Below are 15,936 nucleotides of genomic sequence, written 5' to 3'. Positions count from 1 at the left end.
AAACTAACATCCACAGATATTACTGCAGAGTGTTTTATATAACTTGGTGCAAAAGGTAAAACTCTATTCTTGTAGCAGCTGAGCAAACATTTTCTGACAACTGAAGTGCGTATATGAGTAGTTAAATATGTCTTGCTGTCTATAGAGACATGAAACTGCACAAATGTTTCTTTAACTAAGGATAAAAACATCAAAAGCAATGAGACATTTGTATTTTGTAATCATATTCTTCTTAATAAGATAAGATAAGATAAGATAAGATAAGATAAGATAAGATAAGATAAGATAAGATAACCTTTATTAGTCCCACACGTGGGAAATTTGTTTTGTCACAGCAGGAAGTGGACAGTGCAAAAGTTATGAGGCAAAAATTAGGATACAAGCAAAAGTTATGAGGCAAAAATTAGGATACAAATAATCTTTCACAGCTAGAATATTTTTTCATTTTAAAAAGTATTTCAAAAAGGTGAACTTACATATTCTGTATCCATGAAAAGTCTCAATCCTTTTTTTCATGGTTATGCTGTGACAGAAACATGGGACAGGCTCCAAGTGGAAGAAAATGGCATAAATCTCATGAAAATAAGAAATTCAATATCTCAAATCATTGGAATATTTCTTAAGGTCAATGAAGGATCAACATACAGAAATGTCCAACTTCTAAAAAGTTAATTTGCACATTCAGCACTTGGTTTGATCTCTTATGGTGGAACCAATTGGCTAAAACAATATAGACCTTTTCACCATGTCCAATTTTTTTTTATATATATATATTTTTATTGTCAGATGAATTCAACTGTTGGTCTCATTTGGCAACTTTTAAACATTTAGATTTCTTTGTAGGTGACATTTAGTCATCTTCTGTTTGTTAACGTTTCACTGCAGTAAACACTGTGATAACTGGACTCTTAACTCAAGTATGCAACTTCATGTAGTGAGCAAAATGAAGCACAAGAGGGCAGGAGAGACAACGTGATCCAGGCTCTCAGATCAACGCTTGAGTTCTGTATGTTGTTTTGTATGTTTGTAATTTTACACTTTTTGTCAAATGCCATTATTCACAGTGTGGTTTTGTCTGTAATTATTTTTCAAGGCACCCTAAAAAAATATTCATTAAAAAAAGCAAAGCTTGGTTCCCACTAAGTACTATTCAACTTAGAGTCTCGTGAGACTTGCATGTCTGCTTACTATTTTTAATGACGTTTTCTCAGCCCATACAGTCAGGTATGTAGGTTTTTTGTAAAGTGACACGTTTCTGTACTTTTGCCCCTGCACACCACCGCAATGGATTTTAAATCAAGCAATCGTGATGTGACTGGAGCGTAGACTTTCAGCTTTAATTCAAAGGGGATAACATTATCGTTGGATTAACATTCATGAAGGCTCAAAATAATTTAAACCATCGACTAACGTGCAGCTTCATGGACAGACGAGACCTGTGGACAGTTAAAGACATTTAAAGTTTATTCCAAGTCTTGAGCTTGCATTTAGCAGCTCTTCACTGGAATTTTTCAATGAGGCCCAGAGATCAATGCAAATGAAAGAGCCATCAGTGGGCTGAAATAGAAGAAAATAAACCTATTAGAGATAGAAGAAGGTTTAGGAGTGGCCAAATCAATAATGATGGCCTGAAGGACCAGATAAGACAGCTAAAGTGCACAATCACAGAGTTATTTTCATGTCAGGAAACACAATTTCACAGCATCTAACCAAGTCATTGTCAAAGTCTACAATCCACATCACCTGCCCAGTTCTGAAAAAAAACAAACATCTTTAGACAAATGAAACCACGTGTACCAGAACACTGGAAGATGACACAAACAGCTCCTGATCCAAACCATAATACATTATCTTTAAGTCATGGTGGAGGCAATATTATGGTGTGAATGCTAACTGAATCAAGTCAGTTTGGGTTTGTTTTTTTGAGTAATGTGACTGCTGATGTAAGTACCAGGAGGACTTGTCAAGTGTACAGAGTTATATTATTATTATTTTATCTGTTCAGATTCAGCCAAATGCTGCTAAACCGACTCCTCTTCACAGTGCAGCTGGATAATGACCCAAAGCAAACTGCAAAAGCAACCCAAGAGTCTCTCAAAGACAAGGAAAAGAAATTAGATATTCTTCAAAGACCAAGTCAGTCACCCGATATCAACCCAACAGAGCGTGCTTTTCAATTACCAAATACAAAACTGAATGCAGAACAACCCACAAACAGGCAGCACCTGAAGGTGGCTACTTCAATTTATTTCCAGCTTCTGAAAATGGAGGAATATTTAAAAATAGTTGCAATTCCTAAATAGACAATGCAACACTTTTGCTAAATCCTTTGAATTAAAGTTGAAAGTTGGTATATCTCAAATGTTGGACTTCAAATCCACTATAATGGTGTTGAGAGGCAAAATTGCAATAAAAGGTCACTGTCCAAAAACCTCACTGTACCCTTCTATAAATAAATTTGTGAAAAACTGTTATCTGTGTAAATAAACATAGTCTACCTCATTTAGGGAGTTACAAATATATTACAGATTATTATAGTCAACTAAAACTAAACCAAAAACTGAAAGTGTGAATATATTAAACTAAATTTAAAAAAAATCTAAACTAGACTATATAAAAAAAAACAAATTTGACTTTGTACTTACAATCTAACTAAAATAAAAATATACAATTCATCAACACAAGGTACCTGAAGATCCTTTGGTGCATTTGTTTATGAAAACTGGGACAAGGAAATTGTGAGTGAAGCCTTTGTACCTGTTAAAAGGTGTTATGGACTTCTTAAAGCCTTTCCCTGACAAATACCTCACCATACCATCAGTCCTGCCTCTAATCACTTTGCCATGGCAAGATTTTAGATAAATAACAGTAACTTCCACTGTCCATTTACAAACACACAAGACACTGAATAGCTTTGTCTTTGATATCTGTACTGTACTGTACATATTTATTATAAAATGCTGCAGTACTTTAGCTTATGTTAAAACAAGCTATTTATTGATTAGCAAGCCATGCTAGGCTAAAGGCTACTGCTATTCAAAACTAGCAAATTAGCATGTTAACGCTACACTCTGCTGGATAGCTAAAACAACAGACAAACATTTTCATCACATTAACTTCATTGTACCTCTGTCTCTGTTATCTTTTTCCTCCTCTTCTTTTCTTTTTGTCTTCTTCTCTGTTTTGGCAGTTTTGACATTGTCATAATGCTTTCAGGGGTCACAAAACTCAATACCCCATTATTATATTAAAACTAAACCAAAAACTGAAAGTGTGAATGACTATTATAATAAAATGAATTAGGAATAAATAAATAGATGCAGACTATATAACGTAATTAAATTTTATTATCTAAAAAAAATACAATTCCAGAGAGCAGGTTTAGTCTAATAATATTATTATTACTGTACAGTTAAATAATGTGGGATTATTTTTCCAGATTAATGGTTAATAGTATTTTTAGTATATTTTCAGTATAAGAATAGTGAAAGTCACACCTTTTTTTCCTTTCCTCGCTTGTGCTGCCCCCTGGTGGTCTGACTTTGCATACCATGGTTAAAAACTGTCTCTGACACTAATATAAATCACAATAAAGCTAAACGTTTCCAAAGAGTAAATACTAAACTAAAACAAACAACCTCAGTCTAAACTAAAAACAGAACAAAAAATAAATATAAGAACAGAAAAAAATTACAGACTATGATAACTGCAGTAGAGAGACAGGAAAGACTTTTAGTGTGAAAAACAGCCACACTGTCTCAGCAGGTCATGACCCTGGCCCTCATGTTATCATTGTCTTATCTCAAAGGTAAGATGCACTTTTGGTTTCAGTTAACCACAAGGTGCAGCAGTTGTGGAGCTATAGATGCGTTGGTGACTCATAGGTAACCCAGTCAAGTGTTTCTAACGGTTATTCACCAAGCTGTGAAAAAAGTTATTTATATCCAGGAATTACAAGCTACTTCTTCCTGCTGTCTTTAACTCTCACACACTAAATGTGCTCTCTCGGCTCATTGCTTTAAACAGCTAATGAACAAGGACACAACTCTAGCTCATGGACACCTGCACCCACACACTCACTCACGCTTAGCCATGCCATATGGAGCCAAACAGCATCAAGTGTCATACCTGCACCACTCAGCACACACCCAGCCAACAGTACCTTTGTTTCTGCTTCTGCACCACGATATCATCCCACCATCTCTCCTCTCCTGCTCAGGTAATTTCAAAGCAGAATGTCTCCATCCATGACACACTCCGATGAGACATCTTTAAGGCATCTTGAAGTACAACCCTGTCAACTCACAGCCCCTCTCTCTCTTTCTAGTATAAAGCATCCACTCAGTCCTCGTCTCCTAGACTGAAGAGATGCTTGTGAATTTTTAATGGCCCTATTATGCTTGTGTGTGCGCAAGTGAATGGGGTCCATTGGCTGGGAGTCCACACTTTCTGAAAGACAAATGGTCAGCTCGCTTTGGAGCGTTGGATACACCTATACAAACAATTCGGCTGCAAGGATGGAGGCAGTATGGGAGGGGGAGCTCAGAGGGGACATCCCCATCTGCTACTGTGCACCTGAAGGATTCATGTGACAAAAACATTTTAAAGTCACAGCTGGCCTTTTGTGATAGTCTTTATCACTGTTAGTTAGACCTTTGTAGAATTCCCATTTATTTGGGACTGTTTCTACCACTACGCCTTTCTACTTAAAAGGGAGTTGCCTGTGGCTTCAGTGCAAATCCAATTTGACACATACGAAGGGAAAAGACTTGCCTTTTCTCACCCTTGACCTTAAGCTTATGATGATGTAGGCATGCAGTTTGGTTCATACATTTTTGGACAATGATAATTTTTGTTATTTTGGCCTACTTCTCGACTTTTCAAAGAAGAGCTTTGAAGAAATGTGGAGAACTATTCCTGAAGACTGAGGTGGTCACATCAAATACTGACTTTCAAGCTTGTTAGAATTGTTGAAACACTGTTTTTGCCCTATATACGCCATTTACACTTATGTTTGTGCATAAATTACTGCAGCCATTTTACCCAGAAAATATGAAACTATTTAAAAAATAAAGGGTGGTTTGAGGTTTTTGGATAGCACTATTGCTTGCTACATAGCTTGAATTGCTTAATAATGCACTTAAACTGAAAACTATTAATTAAATCTTTAAAAATAAATGGTATGAAGTCCAAAATACAATCATAATTACAACAGAAATATGAGTAAAAGCAGAAAGTAGAATAAAATAGAACAGCTAGTGCTGCTACAAGTTTGTTTACTCAGCATATAAATTCAAAGGCATCATTGCTCTGACAATGGAAAAAGTTCACATAGCAAAACAAATTAATTAAAAATAATTGCATGTTCACATAATGAATTTTTGAGCCTCATTCTGCTGGATGGTCTCTTCCTGCTAAAAGGGAGTTCTTCCTTCCCACCATAGCCGAATGTCACTCATTAGGATTTTCTGATTGTTGCCGTTGTCTTTACAAATCACCTTGAGACGACTTTTGTGGTGAACCTGTGCTATGCAAATACAATTTAACTGGATTATTATTGCTATAAATGACCAAATTCAAAGTCAGACAATAAAATGCCAAAAAGTAATCTTTACTTTGACAAAAGAAGTGTAACAAAAAAAAAATAATAATAATAATAAAGGACATAAAAACATACATGGTTTGCATGCGCCTCAATCTAAGATTGAGATAAGGCTACAAATAAAACACACATAAAAAGACTGGAAATGTTGTATGGACTTTATTCTATCCGTATTCTCTCTGAATCAATGCATCTTGTGTTCTCTTTATCTTAATCAAAAGGTAAAATGCACCATTTTCTGTCCTTATCCAATTCTTGTAAGGTCTTTGATTCACTGCCTCTCTTAATTTTCATATACAAAATAAGGATGGTGGGTATTATTTTGTTTTCATTCTCTACTATACAGTTTATTATTTCCTCCTCTCCTGGCGAGTTCCTCCTCTGGCCAAACAGAAGCTTTTCTTCTTCTTTTCTTTTCTTTTACTTCTTAACAATTTGGATGACGTCCTCGTGCTCCATGATGTGCGTTAGGCCCACTCTCTGAGGGCTGTACTTGGTACTGGTTCCCTAAAAGACCGAGAGACAACACATTTTAGTTCCCCTTCAATCAAAGGGCTTCATGTTCAAGTGTAAACTGTAAATTTATTTGCCTTCTCTGCTCTATGTTTCAAAATGAGAATTTTGCTTTACATCTCTAGTAGAAAGAAAGTGACTGTTCTAAATGCCCTGTGACCAGGACGTCAGCAGACTATGTTTACTCTAGTCAAGAGTACAATTGTACAGAGTTAGCTCAAACGGTTTATAGGACAAGCAGAAAATGTGTCTCTGAAGATCGTTGACCCTGGAAACTTGAACTTACCCAAACCAGGGCATATTTGAACTGGCTGGCTAAAGTTCTGTGGATTCGATGACACTGCAAGTATTTAAAGACAAAAATTAGACTGTGCACATACACAAAGTTTGCTTCTAACTTATTATGCGTGTAAAAGCATCTGATTTGAAAATGCGCTTTCCTCACCACATGTTCTACACTTGCTCCTCTTCTCATGATGATGGCATCATTAAAGTCAGGGCGCTCTAACAGAGAAAGTAGAAAAGGGTAAATTAATTTAGATCTAGTGTATATTCATCCATGTAAGACAAAAGTCTCACAAATGACTAAGAGAAAAATACATGTGTGCACATGTGGATACCTCCTCTTTTCTTTGTATAAATGCAGATCAGAGCCAGATATTCCCACAACCTTTCCAGAAGGTAATCCAGATTCAGCTTCATCCCACAACTGAAACATACAGTCAGAAAAATAGGATACTTTACCTCCTTCATACAAACAGAAAAGGTGTGAAGTGACTGCTCTCATGTGAGAAAAAAAACGTCTCTGTTAATCCCTCCAACCTTCTAATTAAGCTGAAAATGGGACCAAAGAGGCAAAATAAAGGAATTCCTTCTGTGCTGCTACAACTACACGAGCATGAGTGAATCTCAGTTATATAAGTTACATTGTTTTACTTAAGCCAGCAGGTTTCATGTGTCTGTTTCTTGTATTTTAAAAGTGACTAAAGAGACTGGATTGAGCCATATCATATCGTTCTCAATAATACCTGTATACATTTTTATATAATATAAAAATGTCATATCGCAATATCATTGCTATAGCAACGTCATGTGTTTAGATTCCCAGGCATGTCCCCCATGATTACAATTACTTAGTAATAAGGCACTTAAAGGGAGCTATTTCAGAGACCTTCAACTAGTCAAAATACTTTTTAAATGTAAACAAAGGAGACGACGAGTGCCACTGGAGCACACACAAGCTTAGCTTCATGTGGATAGAAGTTACTAACACAACTTAAGCTGCTTTAGAGTTCACATTTGCATCATGCGCGGTCACTGGATATAATGCTGCTGCTGGCACTCAAATTAGGTGGTGTCATCAGTGGCAGCTCACTGGAAAAGGAGGATGAAAAATATCCTTCATTTAATGACACGAACAAACACTGCTTCCTGCAAACATCAATAAAACGTTGCGTTTTTTTCCCCCTTCATTGTCGTAAATTGTGAGCGTTATTGCAAAGTTTCTTAAAATATCATGATTTGATTTGGACTCTACTCTGGAGCCAGTTAGCTAACTGACATTCATTATGGTGTTTAGTTCTTGTGAACCTGTGGAAAGATATCTGACCTGATGACAACACTGTGAGGTCTGCGTGCTAGGCGGTCCACTTCCTCAATGGAGATTTGATCCACCTTATTGTACACCTGTGAACACACACACACACACAAAAAGTCAAAGTTCAAGAGATTTGCCTAATATCTCAAAATTATTTCCCTTTGATAGAAAATGTCCAGGTTTTGTTATGAGTCAAAAAACAGAAAATCATCTCAAATCTCTCTAAAATGACAAGGAAGCTTCTAAATAAGTCCAAGGCTTTAACTGACTCACATATAGGCAAGGCATGTAAACTCTGTTCCCAACAATGACGTCAATGAACTCGTCTGGTGTGCAATCCTCCCTGAAGAGAACCTCTGCATTAAAGATTTCTGAGGAGCAGAATTAAAGAAATAACCAGACACTTCTGCAGCCTACTCACAAATTATGTCACAGAAATGCTAACTGGGCTAAATGTACATCAAAGAGATCAACGAAGGATACTATATTCATGAAGTACGAGCTGAACGAGCTTCTCCGAGCACTGGGTGAGAGGAACTGTGGAGTTGAAGGAGAGGCCGCCACCTTTCTTGGGCTACAGGGGAAGAAAAAAAGCACATTTGTGCTGAAATTTATGTTTGTTTTCCAGTTTCCAAAATACCAGTGATACATAACGTGGTCATTTGTGGTATATCGTGATGTCTGTAGCTAAAAGCAGAATCGCACATCACAAAGAATCACTTAGAGCATAGGTGTCAAACTCTGGCCCGCGGGCCAAATTTGGCCCGCAGCCTAATTACATTTGGCCCGTGAAGCCATACCAAATTACTATTAGAGCTGGCCTACTGGTATTATACAGCTAATATATATATTGTTTAGTATTAAGCTTTGCTTGTTCCATATTCAGTTTTTCAGCAAAACGTGTTTGAGTCCATAAGAAAAGATTCATTCTTATATCTGGAGGAATAAATATATTTCAATAAATATTAACGTTAGCCCGCGACTTTGTTCCAGTTTTGAATTTTGGCCCACTGTGTATTTGAGTTTGACACCCCTGACTTAGAGGAAAACATCAAATCACTGCTTTGTGCATATAGGGTATTATTAGTATAGTTATTCAGACTTTTGCAGAGGAGAGACAGTGGCTATACTGGACAAAGGATGCTGAATATGGAGCTGCAAGGCAGGAGGCAAAGAGGAAAACCTGAGAGGAGACTCAAGTGAAGGAGGACATGTAGAGTTGGTATGACAGAGGAGGATGCTAAAGACAGGGTTAGATGGAGGCAGATGATCTGCTGTGAACTCCAAAAGGACCAGCGGTACAATAATAAAAAGATTATTATAGTTAAAATATAGTTAGAGTTATTCGGTGTTAATAATATGTCAGTTCAATTAGGTAACTCAAAGATAACTCTGCCGTCCAGGATGTTTGATATTTGCGCCGTCTCAGACAGTCAACTCAATTTATTTAATGTGCACCATGAAAGATTAACTCCGGTAACTCAAACTAGCAGGAATTTAGAACAGATGTATTGATAAAAATATAAATATCTGCAAATGTTTAGTGTATTGATAATGTATTGCAAGAGTCAGGGAAAGAGCAGACTGCTGTGTTGATATTTTGCTAAACCCCTTCAGTAGTTATTGCCACCATTAAATCAACATTTACATATAGAGAACAAACAGCCAAATGGCTGTTAGTGGATGCTGTTTACAATCTCCTTATTTCAGTTATTCCAACTGTGAGACAAAAAAAAGACAAATATACACACTGTACCTTGAAATAAATATTTGGTTTTGTTCTGTTGAGTCTGATGCCCACTGACTCCAACTCCTTTTCTAGAAGTGCCCTAAAAACAAACAAAAAAACAAACAAAGGATATGTTTGGATAAGAATTCTAAATAAACACTTGTGTGTCCCTGAAACTCCATCCAAGCTCTCCAAACTCACAAACCTCTGAACATCTCCTTTGGTGGCATCCAACATCATGACGACAACATCTGCTGTCCTGGCAACAGCGATCACCTGTCGACCTCTACCCTTGCCTATAAGAAGTATAAAAGTTAGAGATCAGCTTAACACAACAACTACAAATTAAGGTCTTTTATTCATGTTTTTTTTCAGTTTTTAGAAGCACTTACTTCCACAGGTATGATTTGGTTTTCCCATTCCCCACAATATTATACACAGCAACAAAATACATGTAAAATCATATTCATCTGTTTATAAATAATTCTAACCACAACTATAAAAACCACACCCTTATACCTAAATATTAAAGTCTCTGTTCACTTTAAATTTAAAGTGACAAAATATAAAAATATAAATCCTAAGTGTACCTTGAGCAGCACCCTCAATGATTCCCGGCAGATCTAGCAGCTGGATGTTGGCCCCTTTATACTGAGGGAAAACAGAGTAGAAGAGTTTCAAGATACAGCGCTTAACACACTGTATGTGTCAAAATATTTTTAATGTAGATGTGTGTACCTCTATGACACCAGGTATGCAGGTGAGGGTCGTAAACTCATAGGAAGCAGCTTCACTTTCCGTTGATGTCATCAAGCTAAGGAAGGTGGACTGCAGAACACAGCAGAGAATGAAAGCGTCAACGTTAGTCAAAGATGGTGTTTTAGTATGTTACGCAGCCTTTTGAAATGTTTGCAGTGTTACAAAGGCAAAGGGAGTCATTCTCTCTCACATGAAACACTAACTGTGTACTCCAGAGTTCTTCTGTTACTTGCTTCAGCCACCAAAATGCGCCAAGCCTTACACGTGAATTATACTTCTGCATCAGATCTATGCCATAAACAAAACCCCATTCTAACCCTATGCTGCAACCTTCTACATAACCTGACGTTCACCTGCAGGGGCAGCAGGTGACCCTGACACCCTCCTCCAGCTCATCTAAGGCAACACTGAGGCCTTCCCAAGCCAGCTGAAAGATGGGCCTCAGACGTCCTCCCATGCCTGAAACACATCACCTAAGTATGGTCCAGGAGGCAACCCAGTCAGATGCCTGAACCATCTGTCCAGAGCTTGTGGCCACAGTGGAGGATCAGAACATGAGCTGGTAAATCAACAGCTTTACTTTCACGATCAGCTCTCTTTTCACCACAACCGACTACCAGTCTGTTATAGTACTGATGCAGCACCAATTAAACTGTCAATCTCTCGCCCCACTATTCCCTTACTTATTAGCAAGACCCTGAAATTCCCACTTGTCCCAGCTTTGGAGTGAGCACTCCACATTTTTCTGGTAGAGAACCATGGCCTTGGACTTGGAAATGCTAATTCTTTTTTCCATCGCCTTGTACTCGGCTGCAAAGCTCCCTGAACAAGCTCGAGGTTGCCGCTCAATGAAGCCAAAGAATATCATCATCCAGCAGAGACGAGATTCTGAGACCACCAAAGCAGAGACCCTGGAACAACTAGCTATGCCTATGAATTCTGTCCATATAAATCACAAAGACTCCCCTTAACACTAATTTAAACAACAAATAAGAGTTATGGCATGCAACTAAATTTTATTTTGGCCTCAGCTTTGTCATAAGGGCTAAGCAATCAGAACAAACTGGACTGAAGGTTTTTTTTAAAGAGACAGGACTTAAAGCTAAGCCCTTCAGAGGGTGACAAGAGGTGTTGCTACAAAGTACAAGCAAACATTAATGCTCAAAATTACCCTTTTTAAAGCCTTTAAAAGTTATTCCAGAAAAAATTTCAAAATAAATTAGGATCCAGCAAATGATCAGAATAAGGCATGCTTCAAGGAAACCTGAACATACTAAAATTTACCCTGCTTTCTCATGGTAGGATTATGGAAAAAAAAAGACATTATTAGAGGAAGACAAGCACAAACTCCTTTACCTTCTACGTCCAGACCAGGAAACACAACCCACCGTCCACCATGTTGACATACCTTACCCACAGAGGGGAAACCGATGAGAGCGACACGGGCATCTCCTGATTTCATGACATCGAACCCCTCCCCTTTAGCCCCTGCTGACTTGGAGGGCTCCAGAAGTTGAGCTCTGTATTTGGCTAGCTTGGCTTTGAGCAAACCCAGATGGTACTCAGTGGCTGGAAGTAAGAGTGAATGGAAAGGGCGAATAATGGAGCTGTTAATGCTGCAATTAAAATAACAACAATAAAGTTGTTTTTAAATTGTACTTAACATATGCATAAACAAAAGGTGGAAATAAGACTAAATATTGATTCGTCTTGAGGTATAATGCAACACTCATAGCTGACAAACACACACAGCTGGGTACAAGTTGGTCCATTGTGGCGCTAACAGTTAGCGCTGCGACTTCTCCCTCTCACCTTTGTTTTTCTGTGTTCGAGAAATTTCTTTCTCTATTTCCGCGATTTTCTCCAGGATTCCCATGGCTGAAGTTCAGACAGGTGTCAACGCTTACACTGTTAAAAAAAAATCAGCAAATAAAAAAAAAAGAAACGTGTCACTCCAGAGTTGTTAGCTTTGTTAGCCGCCCGGCTAACCGGGCAACTAGTAACACTTTAACAGTTGAGAAACAACAACAAAAACAGCGAGTGAGGATATGTTAAAGCAAGCGAGCACCCGAATACAACACGGGTAATGTCAACAGCTTAAATTATTGAAATACTGTAGAAAATTACACTTTAGCAGAGGATACACTCAACAGCATGCACAGTTAACCGACATCACCAACCGGAACACGGTACGTTCCAGTGAAATGTCCGGGAGGAAACACGAAAACTCGGGGAAACTTTTACCGCATGTGTCGATGTCGTTACATCAGTCGGGGAAGTGACCGCTTGTGACCATGACACCGTCGCCACGGTAGAGGAAATATTAAAGAGCATTTACCCGTCCACCAAGAGGCATTCGCATTTTAAACAGCTATACGTCCATGCCTGTCAAGTGTTCAGTTAGCGGTATTAGCTTATACGTAAAGCAAGCATGGCTGCGCCCACAGGACCGAGAGGATCACAGGTGCCCTCTGCGTTTGAAGGATTCCCCTTTCCAATAGCTGGCAGACCACCGGAGGACAGCTCCGGTAAAGAGCAGGAGCAGACCGGGGATGTGAAAAAGAAGCCATGCAGGGCTTGTACGGACTTTAAATCGTGGATGAAGATGCAGAAGAAGCAGGCGACAACTGCTAGTGGTGGTGGTGCTGCACAGGTGACACGATGGAGTCAGGCTGGAAACTTGACAAATTACTTTGACGGTGTAAAGTTTATGATGTCGTAACATTGTGATTCACTGTTTTAAGATTTGGTTGTGATGGCAGCCAGCAAACTGGAGAGATATCAATGATGTATTTGTGATAACCAAACAACCATAAATCATTCATTCACACGGGGCAGCAGGCCACTAGTCTCTCTTGAATTCATCAGGTGACTGTCTGTGTTGATCCTGCAGGAGACAAGAGCTGCAGATTCAGAGCCACAAGATCCCCAGTGTCCGCTGGACAGGGAAGAGCTGGGCCGCAGCACGTGGTCCTTTCTGCACACTATGGCCGCGTATTACCCGGATCATCCATCTACCACTCAGCAGCAAGAAATGGGGCAGTTCATCAACATTTTCTCCAAGTTCTTCCCGTGTGATGAATGTGCACAAGACCTCAGGGACAGGTCAGAACCACACGAGTGCCGCCAGATTTAATGTACAGGGCTGAAAGTGACATATCGGCACTTGCGCACATCTTCACACATAAAGGATCTTAGAAATGATTTGGCATATTTTACTCTTTTATTTACCACCCTCACACTTTCAGATGCTTTAGGATAAAATGCCACGATCACCAAACCACATTTCCTCTCTACAGATTGAAAACCAATCAGCCGGACACTAGCAGCCGCCACGCTCTTTCTCAGTGGTTCTGTCGTCTTCACAACGACATCAACGTCAGGTTGGGGAAGCCTGAGTTTGACTGTTCCCGTGTGGATGAGAGGTGGAGAGATGGATGGAAAGATGGCTCCTGTGATTGAGTGATTGTGCTGAGAGAGATTTGAAGACTCGAGTAAACCCCGTCGTCGGTATAAAACACCACTAAACTGAGCTCATGTTTGAGTGTTGGGTTTTTCTGGTTTTGTTTTAATATAGTATAATTAATCTATTAATAAAATTAAAGATTACATAATAGTTTTCCTCAGTGTTTCTTGAGTTCAGATCTTTTCAGTTCAGTTTTATTTGTAAAGCACTGAAACATAAAAACAGTTTTCTGCAATATTATAGAGAGAAACTCAAAACACTAAACTCAAGATTCTGGGTTATATTATAATCCTCTCCTTGTTGGAAGTGCTTAACCAGGTATGACTCTCACTTGACCATTAGAGCAAAGACACCTGTGTAATTGGTCCGTTATCACCAACCTTCAGTGCTGTGGAAACATCGCGAGTCATTATTTCTTTATAATTTGCTTCCCAAGAGCCAGATTTTCTTGTAATTTTTCAAAGTGGTCCTAAGCAATAGTTCTCCAGGCTTTCTGAAAGTCTTTCAAAGTTTATCTTTGGACATCCAAAGTAGAGCTGTGAATGTCCTTCAAGAAACCTGGAGAACTATTAATGAAGACTACTCAAAGTAGGAGTGGGGAACTCCAGGCCTCAAGGGTCGGTGTCCTGCAGGTTTTAGATATCACCCTGGGTTAACACACCTGAATCAAATAATTAGTTCATTAACAGGCCTCTGGAGAACTTCAAGACATGTTGAGGAGGTAATTTAGCCATTTAAATTGTCTATGTTGGATCAAGGATGCATCTAAAACCTTCAGGACACTGGACCTTGAGGCCTGGAGTTCCCCCACCCCTTACTCACAGAAAAGAAAGAAAAGAAGAAAGCTGCCTAAGAGAGTTCAGACTGTGTTGAAGAATAAAGGCAGTCATAGGAAATATTAACTTTCATTTTGTCTTGTATGCTATATTTCCATGTATTTTTGCATGTTTCAGTATATCACTGTACCTATTTCCCATTTTCCCAGCAAAATATAGAGAAATGAAGAGTCAGGACTTTTGTTAAAGTACTGTAAATTTTGGACCAGTAAAATTTCTAAATTTCTGTCATTTCATTTTTTACTATACACTATGCAGTGTTTTGTCTGTTGGTTTGACAAAGTAATCACTCAACAGAAATCACTAGACTGTGTAAACGTGTGACAGAAATGTGTCTGTTTTCCAGAGGGAATAAAACATGTCTAATCAAAATGATTGCATTTGTGAAAATTTAAACACACTGACTCAAAAGACTACATTAAAGCTCTTATTTTGAAGAGTTCTTATATTTGTTTTACTGATCATATATTTTTTTCTCTATTTATGCCATATTCTCCTGCCATATCAATCTTTAACCTTGTCTAGAATTATTTCCTTTATAACCCTAGTGTCATCACACATTCAGTTTATTTCCTCTAACATAGACTATTAAACTACAGAAAACATTAGTGACTTCTAGTGGTGTCAGCCATAAATGCACTTCATCGTATAAATCAACACATCTACTGCTTCAGTGGCCTTTCTCAGAACACTTTACATAAAACAATTCACTGAATATTAAAAATGGCACATTTGTTTTTCTCCAGGTGTAATAATATAATATTTTTTAGTATTCACAATGCACTGGTTGTACAGCCAAGTTGCATTTATTTAATTTATGTAGTATTTATTGAATCACAAACCACGTGTCCTCAGGCAGTGTACATAAATTTACCAGGAATGACTTGTAAACCTGTGCTGGGATTTTTAGTAAGGCTGATAATGTTGATTTTTATGGTTCAGTCATCATCGAGGATTCATGAATGAATAAATATCCCATGATGAGATACTTGTGACTATACTTTCTGTGGTATTTGGCATTCCTGCACCATCATAAGACTTTTCTTTATTCCATATTTCATAATCGCAGAGTGTTTGTGACTGGGGCACGCACAGTCTCACCCACTGTATTGTTTATAGCCTGCTTAGCTGGATGCTAACTTATATGAAACTCCTGGAATAGTTGTAAAGCTGTAGATTTAGATGGTGCTCAGGACAACAAAGACATATGCTCAGGGTCAGGAGATTTAAGCAAAGTTTACTAGTAATTCAAAACAGTAATTTTATAGAATAAAATCCAGTTCATCCATGTAAAATATCTGAGGCTGATCCATACTGAAAGTGCCAAAAGCTCACTGATTGCATTACCAACAACCAAGCTAACTTAACCTTTTTAGCAGACGATAAGTGGTAATGTGTGCTTAACATTACAAAACATGCCAAATTTAAACCTCC

The 15,936-nt window shown here is 38.2% G+C and overlaps 2 protein-coding genes across 3 annotated transcripts; one reads left to right on the top strand and one right to left on the bottom strand.

Annotated features, from left to right (window-relative positions):
* Window positions 1–5,746: 5,746 nt before the first annotated feature.
* Window positions 5,747–12,560, bottom strand: drg2 (developmentally regulated GTP binding protein 2). 2 transcript variants are annotated; one of them, XM_084926476.1, is made up of 14 exons: window positions 12,445–12,560; window positions 12,013–12,108; window positions 11,609–11,769; window positions 10,180–10,269; window positions 10,032–10,092; window positions 9,647–9,737; window positions 9,469–9,541; window positions 8,196–8,286; window positions 7,986–8,083; window positions 7,725–7,801; window positions 6,736–6,824; window positions 6,561–6,619; window positions 6,402–6,455; window positions 5,747–6,109 (listed from the first exon to the last, which is right to left on the bottom strand). In XM_084926476.1, exons 2-14 carry the CDS (start codon window positions 12,074–12,076, stop codon window positions 6,023–6,025), a joined length of 1,095 nt encoding a protein of 364 aa, XP_084782602.1. In that variant the 5' UTR covers window positions 12,077–12,108; window positions 12,445–12,560; the 3' UTR covers window positions 5,747–6,022. The 2 variants fall into 2 exon arrangements, with proteins under 2 accessions (XP_084782602.1, XP_084782601.1); XM_084926475.1 differs by lacking the exon at window positions 12,445–12,560 and adding an exon at window positions 12,328–12,413.
* Window positions 12,561–12,631: 71 nt separating this feature from the next.
* gfer (growth factor, augmenter of liver regeneration (ERV1 homolog, S. cerevisiae)) lies at window positions 12,632–14,941 on the top strand. Its single transcript, XM_084926477.1, has 3 exons — window positions 12,632–12,853; window positions 13,094–13,305; window positions 13,500–14,941. The coding sequence occupies exons 1-3, from the start codon at window positions 12,632–12,634 to the stop codon at window positions 13,660–13,662; spliced, it is 597 nt and encodes a 198-aa protein (XP_084782603.1). The 3' UTR covers window positions 13,663–14,941.
* The last annotated feature ends 995 nt before the right edge of the window (window positions 14,942–15,936 follow it).

The sequence above is a fragment of the Perissodus microlepis genome, chromosome 4 (assembly GCF_051167445.1).
Source record: "Perissodus microlepis isolate ML-2025 ecotype Zambia chromosome 4, ASM5116744v1, whole genome shotgun sequence".
Taxonomy (NCBI): domain Eukaryota; kingdom Metazoa; phylum Chordata; class Actinopteri; order Cichliformes; family Cichlidae; genus Perissodus; species Perissodus microlepis.
The sequence above is the reverse complement of the archived record's forward strand: the minus strand, read 5'-3'. Positions and strand labels throughout refer to the sequence as shown.

Excerpts from the sequence above, each read along its gene's own strand:
- drg2 (XM_084926476.1), bottom strand. The coding sequence starts at position 12,076 with ATGGGAATCCTGGAGAAAATCGCGGAAATAGAGAAAGAAATTTCTCGA. Across the intron at positions 11,770-12,012 it reads TCGAACACAGAAAAACAAAG|CCACTGAGTACCATCTGGGT; the intron begins GTGAGAGGGAGA and ends TCTTACTTCCAG. Across the intron at positions 6,110-6,401 it reads TCAAATATGCCCTGGTTTGG|GGAACCAGTACCAAGTACAG; the intron begins GTAAGTTCAAGT and ends TCGGTCTTTTAG.
- gfer (XM_084926477.1), top strand. The coding sequence starts at position 12,632 with ATGGCTGCGCCCACAGGACCGAGAGGATCACAGGTGCCCTCTGCGTTT. Across the intron at positions 12,854-13,093 it reads GTGGTGGTGGTGCTGCACAG|GAGACAAGAGCTGCAGATTC; the intron begins GTGACACGATGG and ends TTGATCCTGCAG. Across the intron at positions 13,306-13,499 it reads GCACAAGACCTCAGGGACAG|ATTGAAAACCAATCAGCCGG; the intron begins GTCAGAACCACA and ends TCCTCTCTACAG.